General features: G+C 38.8%; 1 protein-coding gene across 3 annotated transcripts; it reads left to right on the top strand.

The window, feature by feature from the left end:
- The first annotated feature begins 1,495 nt into the window (after positions 1–1,495).
- On the top strand, positions 1,496–11,714 carry LOC139625541 (uncharacterized). 3 transcript variants are annotated; one of them, XR_011691917.1, is made up of 8 exons: positions 1,496–3,027; positions 5,153–5,215; positions 5,436–5,632; positions 7,657–7,808; positions 8,190–9,246; positions 9,358–9,512; positions 9,943–10,041; positions 10,476–11,714. XR_011691917.1 is itself a non-coding variant. In XM_071485598.1 (7 exons), exons 5-7 carry the CDS (start codon positions 9,495–9,497, stop codon positions 10,794–10,796), a joined length of 438 nt encoding a protein of 145 aa, XP_071341699.1. In that variant the 5' UTR covers positions 1,496–3,027; positions 5,153–5,215; positions 5,436–7,808; positions 8,190–9,246; positions 9,358–9,494; the 3' UTR covers positions 10,797–11,714. The 3 variants fall into 2 exon arrangements, 1 of the variants encoding a protein (XP_071341699.1); XR_011691916.1 differs by having other exon boundaries at positions 5,436–7,808.
- Positions 11,715–19,941: the final 8,227 nt, after the last annotated feature.

Raw genomic sequence — 19,941 nt, 5'->3', positions numbered from 1 at the left:
ATGGTGCAACAGTTACCATTTCCTGTGTTATGTGAAGAAGCTCTGTGTTATGTGAACAAGCTCAAAATTCATGACAAATCAAGAGAAACCAAACAAATACAAGGTTTAAAGCATATAAAATGTAATCGATAAAGAACTTAGCCTAACTGATTTCTCCAGCCCTTTATATAACTTTCTGAAGTGGGTTCAGGTGTGGCTCATCTCTCCTGACATATCTCTTAGCCCAGCCTCCTAAAAAGGAAGGCAAAAAAGGAAAAACACCAAGAGCCTCAAACAGAGTGGGTGGGGTCATCACATAATGGCTTAACGATTCATTCTTAAACCAAGTTTTTTGAGTCTACAATACATATTGGACTAAGGAAGTTCTTCTTAAAAGCTTCAGGCATTGTTTTCTATATGGAAGCTGAGAAAGGCCATACTTGCAAATATTTTTTACCCTGTTATCAAGATAACAAAGTTTGTTATCCCTAAATTACGAGATATGATCAGGAGAAGATGATTTTTTTGTTTGAGATAACGGGATAATATCTTGAGAAAACAAATATTTTTGCCTGTTATCTTGGGATAATCATTTTCTCATGATATGTCGTTATCTCAAGATAACGAGCTTTGTTAGGACATTCTTCTTAAAAGCTTTATACATAGTTGCCTGAATAGTTTCTTTTGGAAGTCATGTAAGAAGTCACAAAAACTTCAATTTGTAAATCCAGTATAAGGTTATCTTACTTGCCATGCACTGTGACAAATGAAACTGTCTGCTCAGAACCCCTATCATATGCTTGTGTCATGCCAAGTGTCATGGGAGTGTAATCTTGCAGAGGTATGGTAAATGTATAGCATATCCTTCCAGTGTTGACACAAGGATGTTAAATGTTTCTACAGCTTTACCAGCTCACAGCAAAGCATCTGTGATGCTTGAAAGTACTCTGCCTCACTCCCATGTACTGTGAATTCTGAAAGTATTCTGACACTTTCATCTTTTTTACATTTCTTTTTAATGTTGAATCCATTTAAATTAATTATCTCCCTCATCAACTTACACTGAATATCCCATAATGACAAAGCATAAACTGAATTTTACAAAAGACATTGACATATTCAGACCTTTGCCATGACACTTGAAATGTAGCTCAGGCTCCTCGCATTTCTCTTGATCATCTTTGAGATGTGTCTACACCTTGATTGGAGTAAAGTCAATTCATGGGACATAAACCTGTCTTTATAAGTTCTCACAGCTGTTTGGGGACAGGTTGGTGATGGTTGAAACTTGTTTGTACTTGCAGCACACTCTCACACATAGAGAAGGCCTTTAAAGAGACAGGAGGGGCCAGCAGAAAATGTATGGATATACTGATGCTTCACAGAGAGAGGGACAAAGAGCAAGAGAGAGACTGACATCAGTAATGATGATGTCCCATCATCTAGATTTTAAAGTGATTTCAGAAACTGCTCTGGCCTTTTTTTTTTTTTTTACTATCATGAAAAACAGCAAGGGAAAGAGAAATACAGCACACACAGAGGCTGGCATGACACCAGCAACCTAATCGACCCAGAGCAGCAGGGGCCCTATTAAGGGGGAACTAAAGGGGTGGAATCAACAACTATACAAACAGACCACAGTGCCACCGCTGGTGTTGTTTGCTGCATAAGAACCCCTTGCCTGGGCAGCAGTGGGGGCTTGTCTCTGCTCTGCAGAAGACACAGACGTGGTCTGACTTTACTTTTTGCCACAATCAGGACACTTGAAGAAAAAAGAGTGTATTCAAAATGTTCAACTAAACAACAACAGTGCACGTTCAGTCCGGCAGACTTGGCCCAGATCACTCTCCTGCAATCGGTAATATTTTGCAGTTTGAGAAATAAAGTTTAACTCTTCTCCTTAGACGACTAATTTGTTTTACACAAAACCTTCAGTTTCCTTGAATTGTTGCGACAACTGGCAACCAACGGCAGCACAGGTTGGACCTGAACTCATTTTAAAAACAAGCAAACATTTATCTAATCCCATGTTAACTTGGTCTGCTCTATTTGCTGCACTGTGTCAGCCAATTGCAAGGCACCTGGAAACACACAACCAAGTCATTTTTCATGCAGCACCCTCTGCCTACTGGAGAAATATGTGGATAGTAAGTCTCGTATTAGATGCTGCAACCTTTTCATCCGTCACTGATTTTCACACCTCATTACTTTTATTATTATTACCTACTTTAATGAATTGAACTCAGTTATTTTTAAGTTTGAGATGTACCTGCTTTTCTTTGTTTGGGCCCATGACCCAGTCACACCTACTTGGCGACTCGTCCATTTTGAAAAAAAGCTAGTGGTTAGATTTAGAGATTAAGAGGTTCTGTGCTACTTTATATTATATTAATTGGCTGTGTGTGGCTGTGTGCCTCCTCTCTTGGGCCAGCTGGCTGGTAGTGCACAAGTTCCCACCGCCACACCTCCTGAAGACTAGGACTGAGTCATGTGGATAGATTAGATAGTTAGCATCGGAGCATATATGTGTGGGTGTAAATATTTGTTTGTCTATTATGGAATGTGTATAAGGCCCGACTGCAGATATATCAATGTGAGTGTCAAGACCAGGGGTGGCTAGATGCACTCAGAAAAATGAATCATGGCAGAGTTTATTTTTAAGTATTTGCATCTGTTTGATTTTATTTAAATCACAAAAAAAATTGAATTTATTTATTCAAATTCCTTAAAATCAGCATAAATCTGTTAATTACAAAAACAATTAAATTTAATCAGTTAAAACATATGAATATAGTTTAAATATGACAAGCTGTGGATCAACCAAGATTCATTTAGTTGAAATTTATGAGAATGGTTTACATCAGGTTTACGTAAAATTTCAGTACATGCTCCACACTCCAGTCCAGTAGATGGCGGTAATTCAACTGGTTTGTCAACGGTCTTTGAAATTCAAAATCAGAGTTAGTAGAGAAGAAGGACTTTCTCCGCCCGCCATCTGCACACACCTAGCTTCATTGAGCAACGACATTAAACGTCTTGCATTGACTGGTAAGTTACATCCACATTTGTTGTAGTATAACTTGCCAGTTATCAGTGTTTGTACGTTATTAGTGCAATTGACATCGTATCACACTAATATAAATTACCTACTATCAAATGCATAATTAAAAACATTTCCGTGTAGTCTAATAGCTTGCTAACTTCCATGTGTTTCTAATAAGTAGCCTACCAGCCAACTTAAGCTGGTTAGCCATTTTTCCTTTAGCCAACATGGCTAATTTTAATAATTAAAACGAGTTATTACTTAATTTAAAATGAGCAACGGACTGCTTAATGACGATGTCCTGCAAGCATGTGGCCTGTTAATTAGTTCTGCACCTGCAAGGCGCCACAGCAGACTTGACTGCCCGCCTCACATCCAGACGTGTGTTGCTCCACTCACTAGCACTACACGTCCGGTTGAATTTTAATGGTGCCAGTGGTTAGTCGGTGGAAAGGTTGCAGCGTGTGTGCATAGCGGAGTATGTTGTTTTTATTAATTTTGCCGCCCACGCTAACAGTTTAGAGCAGCCACACTTCCAGCGCTGAGTCTCATCTATTCTCTCCATTGTGCACAGTTCACAGTGAAAATGTGTTGATGCAGCTAATGATTAGAAAGGTGAGGCTGGTAGTGATGCAGCTGATGATTAGAAAGGTGAGGCTGGTAGTGATGCAGCTGATGATTAGAAAGGTGAGGCTGGTAGTGATGCAGCTAATGATTAGAACAGTGAGGCTGGTAGTGATGCAACTAATGATTAGAACGGTGAGGCTGGTAGTGATGCAGCTGATGATTAGAAAGGTGAGGCTGGTAGTGATGCAGCTGATGATTAGAAAGGTGAGGCTGGTAGTGATGCAGCTAATGATTAGAACAGTGAGGCTGGTAGTGATGCAGCTAATGATTAGAACAGTGAGGCTGGTAGTGATGCAGCTGATGATTAGAAAGGTGAGGCTGATAGTGATGCAGCTGATGATTAGAAAGGTGAGGCTGGTAGTGATGCAGCTGATGATTAGAACAGTGAGGCTGGTAGTGATGCAGCTAATGATTAGAACAGTGAGGCTGGTAGTGATGCAACTAATGATTAGAACGGTGAGGCTGGTAGTGATGCAGCTGATGATTAGAAAGGTGAGGCTGATAGTGATGCAGCTGATGATTAGAAAGGTGAGGCTGGTAGTGATGCAGCTGATGATTAGAACAGTGAGGCTGGTAGTGATGCAGCTAATGATTAGAACAGTGAGGCTGGTAGTGATGCAACTAATGATTAGAACGGTGAGGCTGGTAGTGATGCAGCTGATGATTAGAAAGGTGAGGCTGATAGTGATGCAGCTGATGATTAGAAAGGTGAGGCTGGTAGTGATGCAGCTGATGATTAGAGGTGAGGCTGGTAGTGATGCAGCTGATGATTAGAGGTGAGGCTGGTAGTGATGCAGCTAATGATTAGAAAGGTGAGGCCGGTAGTGATGCAGCTGATGATTAGAAAGGTGAGGCTGGTAGTGATGCAGCCTGCTCACGCAGGCCATGCATCAGTGCAAAACATGAGGCTAAATTGTCTTCCACTACATTTTAGTCTCTTTCTGCATGGGCTTGCTTTACTTTTGCATCTTTCAACAGTTACCACTGTTAAAATATATCTCAGCCCATTTTACTCTGGTTGTTAACTTCATTACAGGTTCATTAGTGGCAGTTTGAAAAACTGATTGTCATGTCAACTGGCCTTTTGTAGCATGTAAGCACGTGCAGAGAAAGCATGGAGGAAAACTGAAAACTGTTAATGGTTGTGCAAATTTTTCTGTGTTAAAACGCTTGTCATGGATTGTGAAATTCATTGTGTGGTGATCACTGGCTCACATTTTTAGAGCAGACTGACATAATCCATTTTGAATATTGTAAAACAAATATGGGCAACTGTAACTATAAAAACTGTAAAAATACTATACTATAAAACATTTACATGATCAAAAGCATAAGCTGATATAGTCAGTAAATGCATACAATTTTGGTCTAAAGGATGACTATTGTTAAAAAAAAAAAAAATGTGTAAAAGCTGATACTTTGATTTCATAACCAAGGGGTGTCAGAGTTGTAGAACTGATTAAATGCATTTTGTTTCTAATTGGAACTACTTGTCTTTTACAGGTACCTAATACTATGAACCGTCCTCTCACATCAAGTGTATACCGGGGCAACCTCTCTGTTTTTGTAAGTATGGAGGCTACAATGATATAGAAAATAGAAACGTCAACATATCACAATAAAACAAATTTTGATGTTCAGATGAATCAATATAAAAAGCATAAAAATCCATAGCAGAGTTACATGACCCTTTAAATGGTGTGCTGGCTCTGTTGAACCATCCAGCTGAAAGACAGTTGTTAATGACTCTACAACTAATACATTGTTTTGTTGTCTTTGTTCACAGATATGTGAATGTAGCCATGTAAAGTGTGCCACATTTCATTATCTACCATGAATTGTTAACATTTTAGGTTGAAACATATCCACTATGGCTGCTGGCATCCATGTATATATCCAAATTGTCCATGTATATTCACAAGTTGGAGGAACCTTTTGAGTCACACATATCAAACACACAGGAAGCCAACAGCACATGTTGAGGTAACTGCCTTCTTATGCCAGATTTGTGGATGTAAGGACATTTCAACTGAGAGGGAATACTTTATTCATGTAAACCAATCTTAAGCAGTATGAAACTATAACTTGCATGTTTGAAGGATGTACATTTCAGACTAACATATATGGTACATTTAACCCTCAAAAATAAACATAATCCCCACACTCTGAAAGATTTTAAAGCAGGTGTTGTTAAGCTCACTGCTTAGTCTAACGAATCTGGTAGCCTTGGAGATGATCTTCTCTTCTCTTCTGCTGACATAGATTTTGATACTCTGTCAGATGCAGATAGTGATGTTGATACTTCAGAGGACCTTCCAAAAGTAGTAGAACACAAAATAGCTTAAATTTTATTGAAGTTGGAAAACATTTATCATGTTCCATCTACAGCAATAGACGAATTACTTGATGAACTCCACTACCTGTTAAGTACTGTGTCTGTGCCTGTAACTTGTAGCAGTATTTCTGAATTCTTCAAAAACAAGAACCTAGAAGTTGATAGCTTAATTCTAACGGAACTAGCTGATGTTCTTTGTAAATCTAACCCTTTGGTGAAGGTGATAGGGAAAGGTGGCTCCCTTGCTACAGCTTATAAGAAGAAGGAGTATTTCAAGGAATTGTTTAATGTTATTGAGCCAGTGGAGTTCATTCTTGATCAAAAACAGGGCAGGACATTTCAATACATTCCATTGTTGCAGTCTTTGCAGCAGTTACTTGGTTGTACTGAAGTGTTCAATAGTGTTGTCAATAGCCACAAATTACAGCAAAGTAATACACAGCATCAAGGGAACCAGCAGTATTGCTCTATAAGAGATGGTGTGTACTTCAAAGAAAACCCTTTCTTGTCAGGTGATGAGTTGAAAATTTGTTTAACCTTATACATAGATGATTTTAAACTATGTAATCCCTCGGGCACATCGCGAAAGAAACAAATTCTGTAGTGTATACTGGATTCTGAATAACTTGCCACCAGGCTCTCATTCAGCACTCTCTTCAATTTATCTGACAGTGTTGTGCAAGAGTGTTGATGTAAAAGGTATATGGCTATGGTAAAATATTGGAGCCACTTTTGCAAGACCTTCTTAAACATTTTCACGTTAACACAGGCTATCCTCCAGTTATAGTGCACGATTTATTTGAGGGCATTGTCCCATTTGAACTGGCACTGTGTTTGAGTTTTCTGATCTCTAAGAAGTATTTCAGTCTTGAATATCTAAACACACTAATTCTCAAATTCACCTATAAGTGGAGTGACAAAAAATAGATCTCACATCATACCAAATAGCTATTCAAGTAAGAAGACAATAGGAGGCAATGCCCATGAAAATTGGAACTTAATACGATTGCTTCCATTCCTGCTTGGGGACTTGATACCAGAGGGTGAGCTTGCTTGGCAAGTGATATTTCCTGAAGGAAATAGTAGAATTAGTTGTAGCACCTGTTCACACTGATGAGACAATTGCCTATCTTGATGTCAAAGTGTCCGAGCACAGACAGAGACTAACTGAGCTTGACCCAGATGGAAAGACTTTACCTAAGCACCACAATCTTGAGCATTACCCACACTTGAATAGGTGCTATGGGCCTCTTGTAGGTTTATGGACAATGAGATTCGAAGCTAAACATAGCTTTTTTAAACAAGTTGCCCGGCACACAAATAATTTCAGGAACATTGCACTCTCGTTGGCAGCCAAACACCAGCAAATGATCAGTTATCACATATATTCATCCAGTCTCAGTTCATCGAATTTGCAAGTTACAAATGTATCCACAGTCCAGGTTGATGTTGTGAATAAAGAGGTTGTAATGGCTCTAAGGCAGAAGTATCCAGATATCAGTCGAGTTCATCTTGCAAAAAGTGTCACCACAAAGGGAAATAATTACAGAAATGGAATGGTTGTTGCATCTGGTTCAACTGCTGGAATGCCTGAATTTGCTGAGATTCTACAAATGTGCATAACGGGAGAGGAGTTGAGTTTCATTGTTCGTCTATTTTGTGCTTGGTATAGAGATCACTTTAGAGCCTTTGAGTTGACAACATCACCAGGTAGAGAGGTTGCCCTGGTTCACTTTGAGGAGCTGACTGATTGCTATCCACTTGCGGCCTACACAGTTGGATCCAAACATATGGTAACCCTGAAGAGACACATCGTCATCAAAGGTTTGATTTAGATACGTTATTGTGCCTTCTGTTGAACATTTGTTTTGTTGTGACAGCTGTTTAAATGTGTACATGCTAAGCACTTTGTGCATGAATATATGATCTATTGCTTTGAATTTTAACAGTTATTATTAATTAACCTTGATCTTCGTCTGTGAACTGTGCTGTGTATGAATTTGAGGGAACTGGGCTTGGAAAGTTCTTAAAATCCTTGAATGTGATGTTTAGCACCAGCAGGCCAAATCAAAATCACATTTTAGCTTAATAATCTATGGAATAAAACAAAACATCTTTATTTTATAACACTTGTGGAGGATAAGAACTTAATAAGATGAACATTTTACTCACTAATAATTGTTTGTGTGTTTGTGTCTGCACTAGATTGATAAAGCAGGATGACAGAACCAGTTAGCTTCAGAGTTCTTTTTGGAGGTGAAGACGATGCAAGAAAACTAATCATTCAATCTGGAATGCCAACATCTGTGGATGAATTGGCTCTTGAAATTAGGACTTTCTTTGGTTTGGCAGAGCAGTTCAGGCTTCAATACAAAGATCTAGACTTTGGAAATGATTTTATGAACCTTGTGTCAATTTCTGACATTCAAGATCGAAGTACTTTGAAAGTGGTATGCTTGCCTTGTGAGGTTACCAGCTCCTCAGATCCAGCCACTACAAACATCTGGTCCACAATCCCAGTGACTTCCCCCAATGCATCTACTAGCTCCTCATCACAACAACCAACTGATCCAACATCTATTCACTCCCGTAGCAGCAATGATACCATCCTTTTGTCATCTCCTGAGTCTCGGTCCTGCTCTTGGCCTCAAGTCTTTGTCATGCCATGCTTTTTATACTGTGCTGAGATGGTGCTCCAGAAGGGAAATGATGATTTCAATGCAAATGGAACTCTCCTGTCTCTTACCCCAAAAGTCAGATCTGATATTCTTCAAGGCCTTGCAGAAGACATTATTAGGTATACAGCATATCCAAGGGATGAACAGTTTGAAGAAGTTGCTGAGACACTGGTAAAGACTCACCCGTGTTTGCGTGAGAAAGGAACTTGCACTGGTTATTGTGGATGGAAACACTACATCGAAATCAAAATGATGAACTTCCACACTAAGCTTGGCCGAGCTGGACACCCAGAAGTCATTGTCAACTCACTTAAGAACAAACGGAAAGGTCGGGGGAAACCAGCTGCGAACATAAAGAAGCCCAGGAAGGCAGAGGTTAATTCCTGTCCAAGCCATCCAAGAGGTGAAACCACTGAAAGCCTAGAGGTGGAAAGGGTTGCTCTATTGACAGAGGTAAAGAAAACGGACAATGAGGCAGTGATCAAGGAAAAGATGCAGCGTACCTTCTCTTACAGACAAGAAATTCTTCAGGATCCAATGATTACAGAGGTCCAAAACAGACAGCACTGTTTGAAGTTAGTGAAGTAAGTGTAGTAACCCATTTACAACAAACAAATATACAAATATTGATGCAAATTGCATTCAGTGTTAAATCTTTGTTACAGTCAGGTATATCCTGTCTTTTCTCCTCTCAGGTTAATTTGGAGTTCATGCGTATAACAACTGTCCCTCTGACATCAAAATTCATTGGACAACTGGACAGATACACTGATGACCTGATTAAGGTTTTCTGTGCCAAAGGAGGATCGGCAGGACAGAAAATCCGCACATAATGGCATTGATGGCTAAAGTAAGTGTGTTTCTTTCATTCTTTTTTAAAGGTGTCAAACATCAACCTGCTACTGGAATTTTTCTCTCCCCTCATCCTTGTTCCCTCTCCTCTCCTTTCTTTTTTTTTAAGTTAAACTGATTTTCAATTTACATTAATTTGATGTAGCAAATATGGTTTTGTGATTTCATTATAGCCAAACATTCACCACCTTCTGGTTTTTGAAGTTCTTTAATGATCTTTGTATTAAAGAAGCTTAATACACACAATCCACATTTTTCTCTCATGTAAAACATTTATTATACAATCAGAAAATTTATATTCAAATTGTTCATATTTTTTAGTGACTCAGTAATTCAAGTACGCCAGATTTTCAACTTTACTTGAACTGTAAATCAGTGCAATAGCTAATGCAATTTGCTTTGCAATCTTGCTGTTATGTTTGTTTCAGAATGAAGACATAAATGTCAAGCGTGACTGTATCCTTAGGAGCCTCAGTGTCTACCTCAATGAAAACATGGAGACAGTCATCAAAGAGTACCAAGTAAATGTATGTCAACATGCTTTCTTTACATCATAAATATGTCATGAATATATTTACATTGGTAGTTGTGGTAATTGTCTCGTAGGCATCACAATCTATGTCTGTGTAGTGTGCACTGAAATATTAACTTATGTAGCTGTCAGTGTGGAGCATGATGGAACTTATAAGCCAAATGAGAAACTTGTCAGCTGTAAATGACCCTAGTAAAGTATAAAACATTTGACAGTGCAAATGACAGTGAATCCCAAACAAACGTGTTGTGCATCTTTCAAAACATTAGCTTTGAACTCTTAAAGTAATTTTGATGGGCCAGATCCATTTTACTCATTTTGGTGAACACTCCCTGTGAAGTTTTTAAAACCACATGCCTTTTTAAAAAAATGAATATCACTATGTTACTAGCATTGGGACATAACTCAATCTCTTTGTTTATTCTCCAGGACAGCGAATGTGCAGAGGCTGAGTTGGGAATTGCACAGACAACAATGGGCATCTATGTCATTCGGGTGGATGGTGCAGATCCCGGAGATGAGATGTATGCAGATGTTGGTGTTGTACTCAAAGGTGTGGAATTTCTGCAAAACCTACAATGTGTCACCCTCCGATGTGTGATGATTTTCGGACTGATTTATGCACTCAACTTAAGCTACCCTAAGGACCTGACCTGCACATTTAAAGTGTTCCAGAAAATTCTGATGGAACTGGACACAACCAAGCTTTCACCAAAAGTCCAAGCACTGAAAACCAAGATGTTCCAGTGATGTTCCTGATACCTGATATGCAGATGTTTCCCTCTAGAAAATGTACAACAAAGCGACTGCAATTTTCAGTGCTTGTTTTAGTGAACTTTGTAAATTTTTCATTGTGTTTACAGGTCTTGGTTGTTATTGCTGCAGAATAGCTCCGTGCACTTGTAAACATGTCAGTGGGGTGGTGCAAAGCCACTCAACCACTTAGCTTTATGGCAGTGTTAGGGTAATGACTAAAATTTCAAAAAATGAATGTCTGGGAATCTTTGAAATGTTGGTGTACTGTAAGCATTACCGTTATCCTGCTTGATTTACCTGTCTACCTCAAATTTCACACAGTTCAGCAGAGTTCTTGAGGCAGTTTGTTATTGCAAGGTCTGTTTCCAAATATTTAACATTTAAAATGATAAAAGCAAATGTGCTTATGCTGATTCAGAGATTACACACAGTGATGGGCAACATCATTCAGGTAGAGGGTACCAGTCCTGAAGATAAGATGACTCCAAATGTTGGTGTTGTACATGAAGATGTTTTGAAAAACCTTGAAAGTGTGATGCTTTTTGGACTAATTTATGTGCCACCCTAGGGACCTCAAGTGCACATTTGAACTTCAGAAAATTTCAATGGAACTGGACACAACTAAGCTTTGACCAAAAGTCCAAAAACTAAAAAGTTAAGATGTGACTGTGTAATTTGCCTGATGCACTAATGTTGCCCTCTGGAGAATGCAGTGCAGCAAAGTGGTTGATCTGCTGCAAATTTCAGTACTTGAGTTAACTTTTTTTCCTAATTTTTGTACTTGTATATTCCTGCACTTTTATTTATCAAAATTTAATGTGCATACTTGTGGTTGTGCAAAGCCACCCAAACGCTGAGCCTTATATCAATGATTTGGCTTGCAATGTAAACATATGTTATGGATTCCTTGAAGTGTTAGTGTACTGTAAGTATAACTGTTATTCAGGTTGATTTACCAAATATTGCAATTACCATGTATTGCACACTTGTACAGGTGTTGAGGGAGTTCCTTATTGGTGTAGAAAGGTCTGTTTACAGTATGTGTTTTTGTATTAGCACGCAGCAAAGTGTTGCTTCCAATGAGGCACAGCTGTTCACCTGAACCTTGTGAAATTGTTTTGCATCCTTTTTTTTTCAAAATTAGATCCCAGGAAGCTAGAAGCAAGTTCTGTGTTCTCTTGAATTTCTTGCTGAATGGAGGTAGATTAGTGTGATATGTTGCTGCCTTTGAATTTTTCCAATGCCCTAATTTACCATATGCCTTGAGAAGCCTAATAGATAAAATGTTAAACAAACTGGTCTGACTGTTTATAATATTGTTACTGTAGATATTACTGTAGGTGCAGGCTGAAAAAAACAAAATGGTTAAAAACAATATTATTAATGAATAATTAACATGCATATGGTTTATTATTTCAAGTAAATAAACTTTATGCATTTTATTTAAATTGGGTTTAGTGCAATAACCTTTATCTAAGCATTTCAAATACATTGGAGTAATTCATATTGAATACATATACATACACTCATTCTTAAGTATTTGAAACAAATTGGATTTATTCATGATAAATACATAAATCTGCATTTTTTTATTCAAGACACATTGGGTTTTTATTGGTATTATTAAATAAATCTAATTTTTAATTGTTTCATTTACATATGACTGACAAATATGCAGCACATAAAGTTTATTGGCCTGTTTATGTTGAATCTAAGTAATTCAAATGGATGGAAATTTTATATGCAATTGAAATACATAAATCTTAAGAATCAGGCCTAAATATTTCTGTGAGTGTGTGTAGCCACAGATACACTCCTCTTCTGTTTCCCAGTGTCATCTTTAGCAATTTCATCACATTCACTCCACTCAGTTTGCCACTGTACATTGACTACTTTAGTCTGTACAGTGCAGAGGGGTGTGCTATGTGTGTCAAATGATGCTGTGCCAGCTGGCACTACAAGGATGCCAATCATCCTCAAGTGCAGCAGAGCAAAGCAGAGAAGTGACAGTGAGAGTGACAATGAAAGAAATTGTGTAGGGAAATATATAAAGCTTGGAAAGCACTCTGTGGATTTCAGGGGCTTATCTCTCAAGGGGCTGCTATAATGTGCAAGATGAGGGTCACATGACCAATTGGGGATATATGCATCCATTTACATTAGGCTGTTCTTACTGTAAGGCTTGTACAGTAAGAAGGTAATCAGTGGAAAGTGAAAAAAACAAGGTAAAAGTTCTTTTCACTTTTCTAAAATTAATAACACTGACCATCCTGCTTTAATATAATAGAATTTCCTCACCTTGGTATCCCTGTAAACTCCATATTAATTTCACAGTGTGAAAATGAATTAGCCCCACATAACACATCCCCCGCTCCGTAATGAACAAGGTTCCAAACTAGGAGCAGGCATCGAAAATGAAATTATTCCATCTGTGACTCCTTAATATGGCAGGGAGCTTCAGAAACTTAAGTACTCTTGCCAGTAGGCTTGGCCAGTGATTAGGATGCATCACATAGCATCTATCTACCTCCCATATTAATCCTCTGACATTCTACAGATTGCCGCAAAACCTGAAATCTGAAAATACCATTCTGGGATGACTCCTGCCACCCACACACAACTGACTGAAATAGTAAGAAGGTAGACACAGGGAAGAAGAGAGGAAATTACTGTAAAAACATACTGATACACTGGCTGATCATTTTTTATCTCCATTCATTGAAATTCTTGTATTAAATGTTGGTGTGATTTTCTTCTTAGTATTGCATTTGTCTTTTGGTGAGGATATTAACTAAACTAAATTATTCCTGCTTTATTTTCACATTTAACATATATCAGCCAGTCACATATGTGGACACACAAACTCAGATATATGCTTGTAAATTGTCTCAGATAGGGACTAATCAAATTAGATATTAACTTTTTAGGTCATAGTATGTGAAGTTGTTATATTGCTTACTTGCTCAATTATACTACATTGTATTACATTGAATATTGTACGTAATGTGTTGTCCCTTGGAGATGGCATTTGGTCCAGAGAGCGAATCAAATTAATTGGTTTTAGATTTCCTTCACAGGTTACAAGTTAATTTAAGCATTGGTTTTTGTAACTTTATTGTTATGAATATTAAACTTCCAAATTGTGTCCTTGAGTTTAGCCTCATGTGTATGTAAAGTCTTCCCTCTTTCCAGGTCTTACAAGTGCTCGGCAGCACCTGGAAGTTGACTGATGTCTTGTACGATATGTATTTTTTGCACCACCAGCACGTGTAGCTCTAGGGGTGGCAATGTCAGTCTGTTGGTTTTCCACTTTGGTCCAGACTGAAATATCTGAACTACTGCGTGGATTACCATGGGATTTTGCACATGCATTCATGTTCTTCAGAGGACTTTTTCCTCTTCTGCCACCCACAGGTTCAGTTTTTGAGTGAAATCTCTTGCCATTTAGCACAGATATTCAAGCTTTTCCCTGGGGTGAACAGAAATAATTAATAACTAATAAATAATTTTTAATGTCTCCAATACTTTTGTTGATGACAAAATACTGCAGTTTCAGCTGCACTTTATGTTTAGTGTTAATTAGCAAATGTTTATTACAATTATCTCTCTGCTGCTCCTCCTGAGTTTACCATATTCATACTTATTATTTATTTATTATTTTGACATAACTGTGTGTTGCTTTCATTTCAGTTTTCATTTGTCTGGCAAAATATAATGTATATACACAACAGTAACTGTAACTTGAACCTTATGTCAATCAATAGTCCAGCCAATACAGTCCACTTAAACTACTTCAAATATATTTTTTTCGTACTGATTGTACTTCCTATTCTATATTCTCTTTGTGTGCTTGTACTCCACTTATCTTATTCCCATGCTGCACCTTGTCCCTGTTTTGCTGCTGCAGTGATCCAATTTCCCCACAGGGATCAATAAAGTTTCATCTCTCTTATCGAGGTATCAAGAGGTTTCAGCAATCTTAGCGGCTGCCTCATAGTGAAAGACACAAGTTCTCAAAAGGGAACTGTAATATCTGTTCGATCACTTCAGGTAGGTGGGAAGGACAAATGAGATGCAAGTCTGTCTCTGTGCTATTCCATCACAATAATATGTGAAAGATCTATTATTCGCTCCTTTCAGGCCACCCGTCTTTATGAATTAGTAGCCTCTTCTCTTGCTTCGACAGATGGACTGTATTTAACTATGGGCATGATGGATGTCAGTGCTTATTTAAGGCTGATATTCACTAGTACAGAACACTGGTACTTCAGCTTCCTGCTCATCTTCCTTATTCTATATTGTATAATAGTATACTTGATTAGAGCTGAAGTAACATTTTATATTTTAATTGTCAGGCTCAGATTGTTCAATTTCCTGCCCAAACGCGCTGATGGAAGATGAAGAGATGTGCTTCTCTGTCACAGTTGCAGTATGCACACAGAGGACACAGTGATTCCTTTTGGACAGCAGCTGGACACCAGCTTCGCCTTTTTGTCTCACCAGACAAGTTGTGCGTCAGCCAAGTCTCATTAGTTTCAGTTGTAGCTGGGTGTTCAGGAGATTACATCTTAGCTATGGAGTCCATGTCCATAACTGCAATGGCCAGTCGCAGGCTACACAGTAGCTGAGATGCTGACAGGATAAACCATATCAAATCATTTGGTAACCAAAGCAACAAGTATGTGCAGCAGCACATGATTGTGGGTTTTTTCCCTGTTCAGTTAAAAGCAGGTAAACCTGCAGTGTGTTGTGCTTGTATCTTGTGTGCTTGAGCAAAATTAAGAAAGACACTAAGCTTTTTCTTCTCTCCAACACATCCAGCGAAACTATCTCGGCAAATCCTCTGCTCTCTTCGATCATCAGTCTCTATTATAACATTGAAAGAGCATAAATACAGCGACTGCATGGAGTTGTCTTATATTCAGTAATGAAGCAAATCTTCCTGCTCTCACTTGTATCACATTGTGAATGAAAATGTGAGTACAGTTACTGTGGAAAATATAATTAAAGCATGATATGGTCTTACGAGATTCTAGTGCTGTGGTGGTTCTATCAACAGGTGCAATCTGACACTAATTTCTCTTAAACCTGTTGCATGAAGTGTATGTTCACACTGACATTTCCATAATTTCAATGAGATACTGCAGTGTCACTGAGGGCTCTGACCAACACACACTCACACACAGTACAGTCTTGTGGCCCTGAATCTGCCAAAAAGCAATGTGAATGTTATCCAGTAATGTACTGTACAAATGCATGCAAGGCCAGTAGCATGGATACAGTAGTTCTCCTTATTCTATGGCCATCATGATAAAATAACAGTTCCTGTAATGTTTTATAATTTTAAAATCCTGCCCTGTAATAGATCCATGAGTTGAAGGCTTATCAGCCGCAAAAACACTGCATGGTAATTTATACTATTACCAGACTGGACTGGATTCTAGATTGTACCTCATTGATTGAAGTCGATTTGAGGGCTCAGACAGTTGTAAACAAGCCAATAGTTAAGACAGATAATCTGAGATTCTCAAACAGTGGCTAAAGCCTTTGTTTACCTCCATGAACCTGACATTCATTTGGGTTTATATTAGAGACTGTTTCCCAGTTAGCACAAACTCAAATCTTCCTCCAAGTTTTCCTGATGTCTTGGTGAATTCTGAATAATGTCAATTTCCACAGCATTATAATTCCATCAGCACAGGGTCATGTGAGGCATTCCACTTCACTGTGCTGGCCACACCCTGACTGTTATTCAAATACCAACTTTTATATAAGAATATATGGTATTGTGCACGCATAGCTATGTTTCAGTAAGGTTAGTTGGACAAGGTGCTGCATCTGTAAATTGTAATGGATGTTAACATCAGGGGGAGTTTGGATAATTTTACTGTTTGTTTAAAACCTGGCAGATCATCCAATGGCTCACATCTCTTGCCCTGTCAGACCTCCTTCCAGTGATGTTGCACATTCCCAGATCTCAGCAATTAACTTTGTGAGTGGAATCTAATTATTACTGATGGGCATGATGGGAAAACAGGCTATTTTCAGAACTCCCCTTTAAGGCAGCTCTCATCCAAATCCTCCCAAAAAAATTCAGTAAAGTTCTGTCACATTCTGTCGTCATTCTTCTATTGGTAAATTTTGTCTTCTATCTGCTCTAATCTTCTATATCAGCTCCAGCTTCCCTCACAAATTGTGACATCACCATATCTGGCCATTCATCTGTCTGCCCAACATGTAGATGCAGCTGTTTAAATATCACAGCAATCCTGTCATCATGTTTGTCAGACCTACGATCATCACTGCCATCATTTTCAGGATGTTTAATTCAACTGAGAGGTTTTGCATCAGAGAGGTTGTAAACTTAAGATTAGCCAGAATTTTTATTAAAGGGATTTCAAAAATTAAATTTACTAACCTTAGCAAAAAACTAAATTGAAAAAATCACGCTTAAGTTTTACTGCCAATGAACAAATGCAACATTCTATGAGTTAAAAAAGTATTTTGTCATCTAGCTTCTTAAATCTAAAAAAAAAAAAAAAAAAAAAAAAACTGTCTCACCCATAAAAGCTCTATACAGTCTGGTACAGTAATAGCACCGTTTTCATTCCATTTTGAGCACTTACATGAATACAAGTTTTTATAAGGGTCACATGCACCTTGACCCCATGAACCCCAGACTCCCCATCTCTCTCCCTCTACTGCCTCAGCAGGTTATTACATTTGATCACAGATGAATTATCATTTGTAAAAGCAACAGTGCAATTGGTATAGGACGAAAACACATCACAGCTTTTCTACAAGGTGCTTGCGTCCTGTCTAGTTACCAAGAAATACAATGGCTATTAGCAAGTCAGTCAATCATCAATTGTGATTTGCGCAAATATCAAAGGAGACTTTTGGGGGTTATTTTTAGTTGTGGAGGTAACATGGATTTTCACCCTGGAGGCAGGGATGCAGAAATAGAGCGCAGATGAATAGACGAGAGTGGACAACCGGGGGGGAACAGTGATAAATGAGCTGACAAATGTTGTTTGTGTAAGATCATGATAGCCATGAGAGAGCTATAATCCACACTGGCGAGCCGAGCCAGAGGGCCACATGCACTGGGAAGAAAGCAGACAGAAAACAGAGGTAGGTGTGTGTGTGTGTGTGTGTGTGTGTGTGTGTGTGTGTGTGTGTGTGCAAGAAAGATGGGACGAAAGAGAAAGCTGGGCACAGAGAGAGGGACAGCTAATCCATATCATCAGGAATCTGGCTAAAAGACAACAGGCATTCCTTGCACCATGTTGAAACATGCGTCATCACATATCCAAACAAAGCCCGTCTTGATGAGAAGCGTTTATCACGGTGCATCATCAGTGCTCCTCAACTCATTTGGCAAAGGATCTTAGCAGGGGGCCACTGGCATTTTCATTTATGCTAAGAACGTGCTTCATATTTTTGCTATCTCCAGCTGTGGAGTCGAAGGAGTGAATGTTCTCACACTGCTGTGATGATAAGCATATCAAGGTGTTGTATCTGAGGAATCAAGCTTAACAAATGTCCTCAGCCCACCCTGTTCTAATTATGGAAATATGTTTCCTGCTCCCCTGAACATCAATTTTCCAGTCATAGCTTAGACATTCTAACTAAGCACTACACAAGCCTGCCAAGCTTTGAATTCTTCACATGTTGAAGATGTGCACATGTGGCTAAATAAATATTTGGTCTAACAAGAGTCTGGAGGGTGGTTTTAGCATTTCCAAAACCAAAAACACATACAAGCAAAATTATAAGGATTGTATTAAACAGTGTGTTTGTCTGCTCTAATGTAAGATTCTAATGTTAGTGTGGCCAGCTAACTATCCTAGTAGCTACAGTGGCAACTTACTTCCAAAACCCAAGAGTAGGCATTTCATTAACTAGCTAAACTATAAAGGACTGGAGCATGCAGACTGTAGTAGCCGAAAGGAGAAGACAAGGTTTAGAGTTACATCAGTGTCTTTGTCATGGTCTTTATAGGATTTGGGCAAGTTTACAGTAACATCAGCCAGTGTTATCCATGATGGTGTTACATTTCCCAAACTCACTTGTTAGTTCTCGCCAAAACATTTTCTGAATGTTTTCTGAAAAACACTGTTTGAATATATGAACAATAAAGCATAAGTGCAATCACTGTTACCTTCCCACCCGATTAATTCAATAGACAGCATCCAACAAGGTCATGTTAGAGCATGGGAAAGATGTGACTAGGATGTCATTACATTCACCTAGTTGAATCAAAGACGGGTTTCTTGGTGACACATCACTCTGTATTATGAAGGCTTGATAATACAGGTAAAAAAACCACAAAGTAAGGAGCCTCCAGGACCTGGTTGAGGTGAGCACACATGGCCCAGAAAGCAAAGAGAACAAAGTCCAAGCCAGAACGCTACAACCTCAGACAGAGATAGACCACAACAACACCCCAGGAGAGCAAGGAGGAGAGGGTGCAGTTTTACAAAACTGCACAGAAAAAAAAAAATGGATTCAGCTCGACAGAGATCTCAATACTGTGCTGGAAAACATGCTGGCAGAAGGAGCAGGAGAGAAACTAGAGGCTTTATCGACCGTCATTTACAACATGGGCTGTAAAAGATTTGTGCTATATGAGAAGAGCTCAGTCCCTGCAGTCAAACAGCCATGTAGGGGAGAGCAAAGAACAAAGGCCATTAGGAAAGACCTCACGACCTCAACCTCAAGGGCCTGGTTTCATGAGCAAGAATGATATTCAAGCCAAGCAAGTCCAGAAGCATGGTCCTAAAAAGAGGCAACGCAGAGCACAATGCTCGGTCAAATACCATCACTCTAAGGAGAACCTGTGAAAAACCTTGGAAAATGGTTGATGATTACCTCAAGGACACGGCAAGTATCAGGACGACACTTAGTTCCAAGCTGATGATTGGATACAGACGTATGACATGAGTGGCTCACCAGGCACAAAACCTGGATAGACAAGTGCAGTCCAAATTATATATGCTTCAACAAGAGCGGTGAGAAGGCCACCAGTACCCACAGCAGCAGCTTGTTGAACATGACTACTGTGCCATAAGAGCGGACATTGTGCAGCAACTCATCTTCACACAGAATACTGTCAGCAACCTACAGAGATCAGAGC

Source organism: Trachinotus anak, unplaced genomic scaffold, assembly GCF_046630095.1.
Source record: "Trachinotus anak isolate AG129_WGS33_773 ecotype Australia unplaced genomic scaffold, CSIRO_AGI_Tana_v1 ptg000009l, whole genome shotgun sequence".
Taxonomy (NCBI): domain Eukaryota; kingdom Metazoa; phylum Chordata; class Actinopteri; order Carangiformes; family Carangidae; genus Trachinotus; species Trachinotus anak.
The sequence above is the reverse complement of the archived record's forward strand: the minus strand, read 5'-3'. Positions and strand labels throughout refer to the sequence as shown.

Excerpts from the sequence above, each read along its gene's own strand:
- LOC139625541 (XM_071485598.1), top strand. Across the intron at positions 10,042-10,475 it reads TCAAAGAGTACCAAGTAAAT|GACAGCGAATGTGCAGAGGC; the intron begins GTATGTCAACAT and ends TTTATTCTCCAG.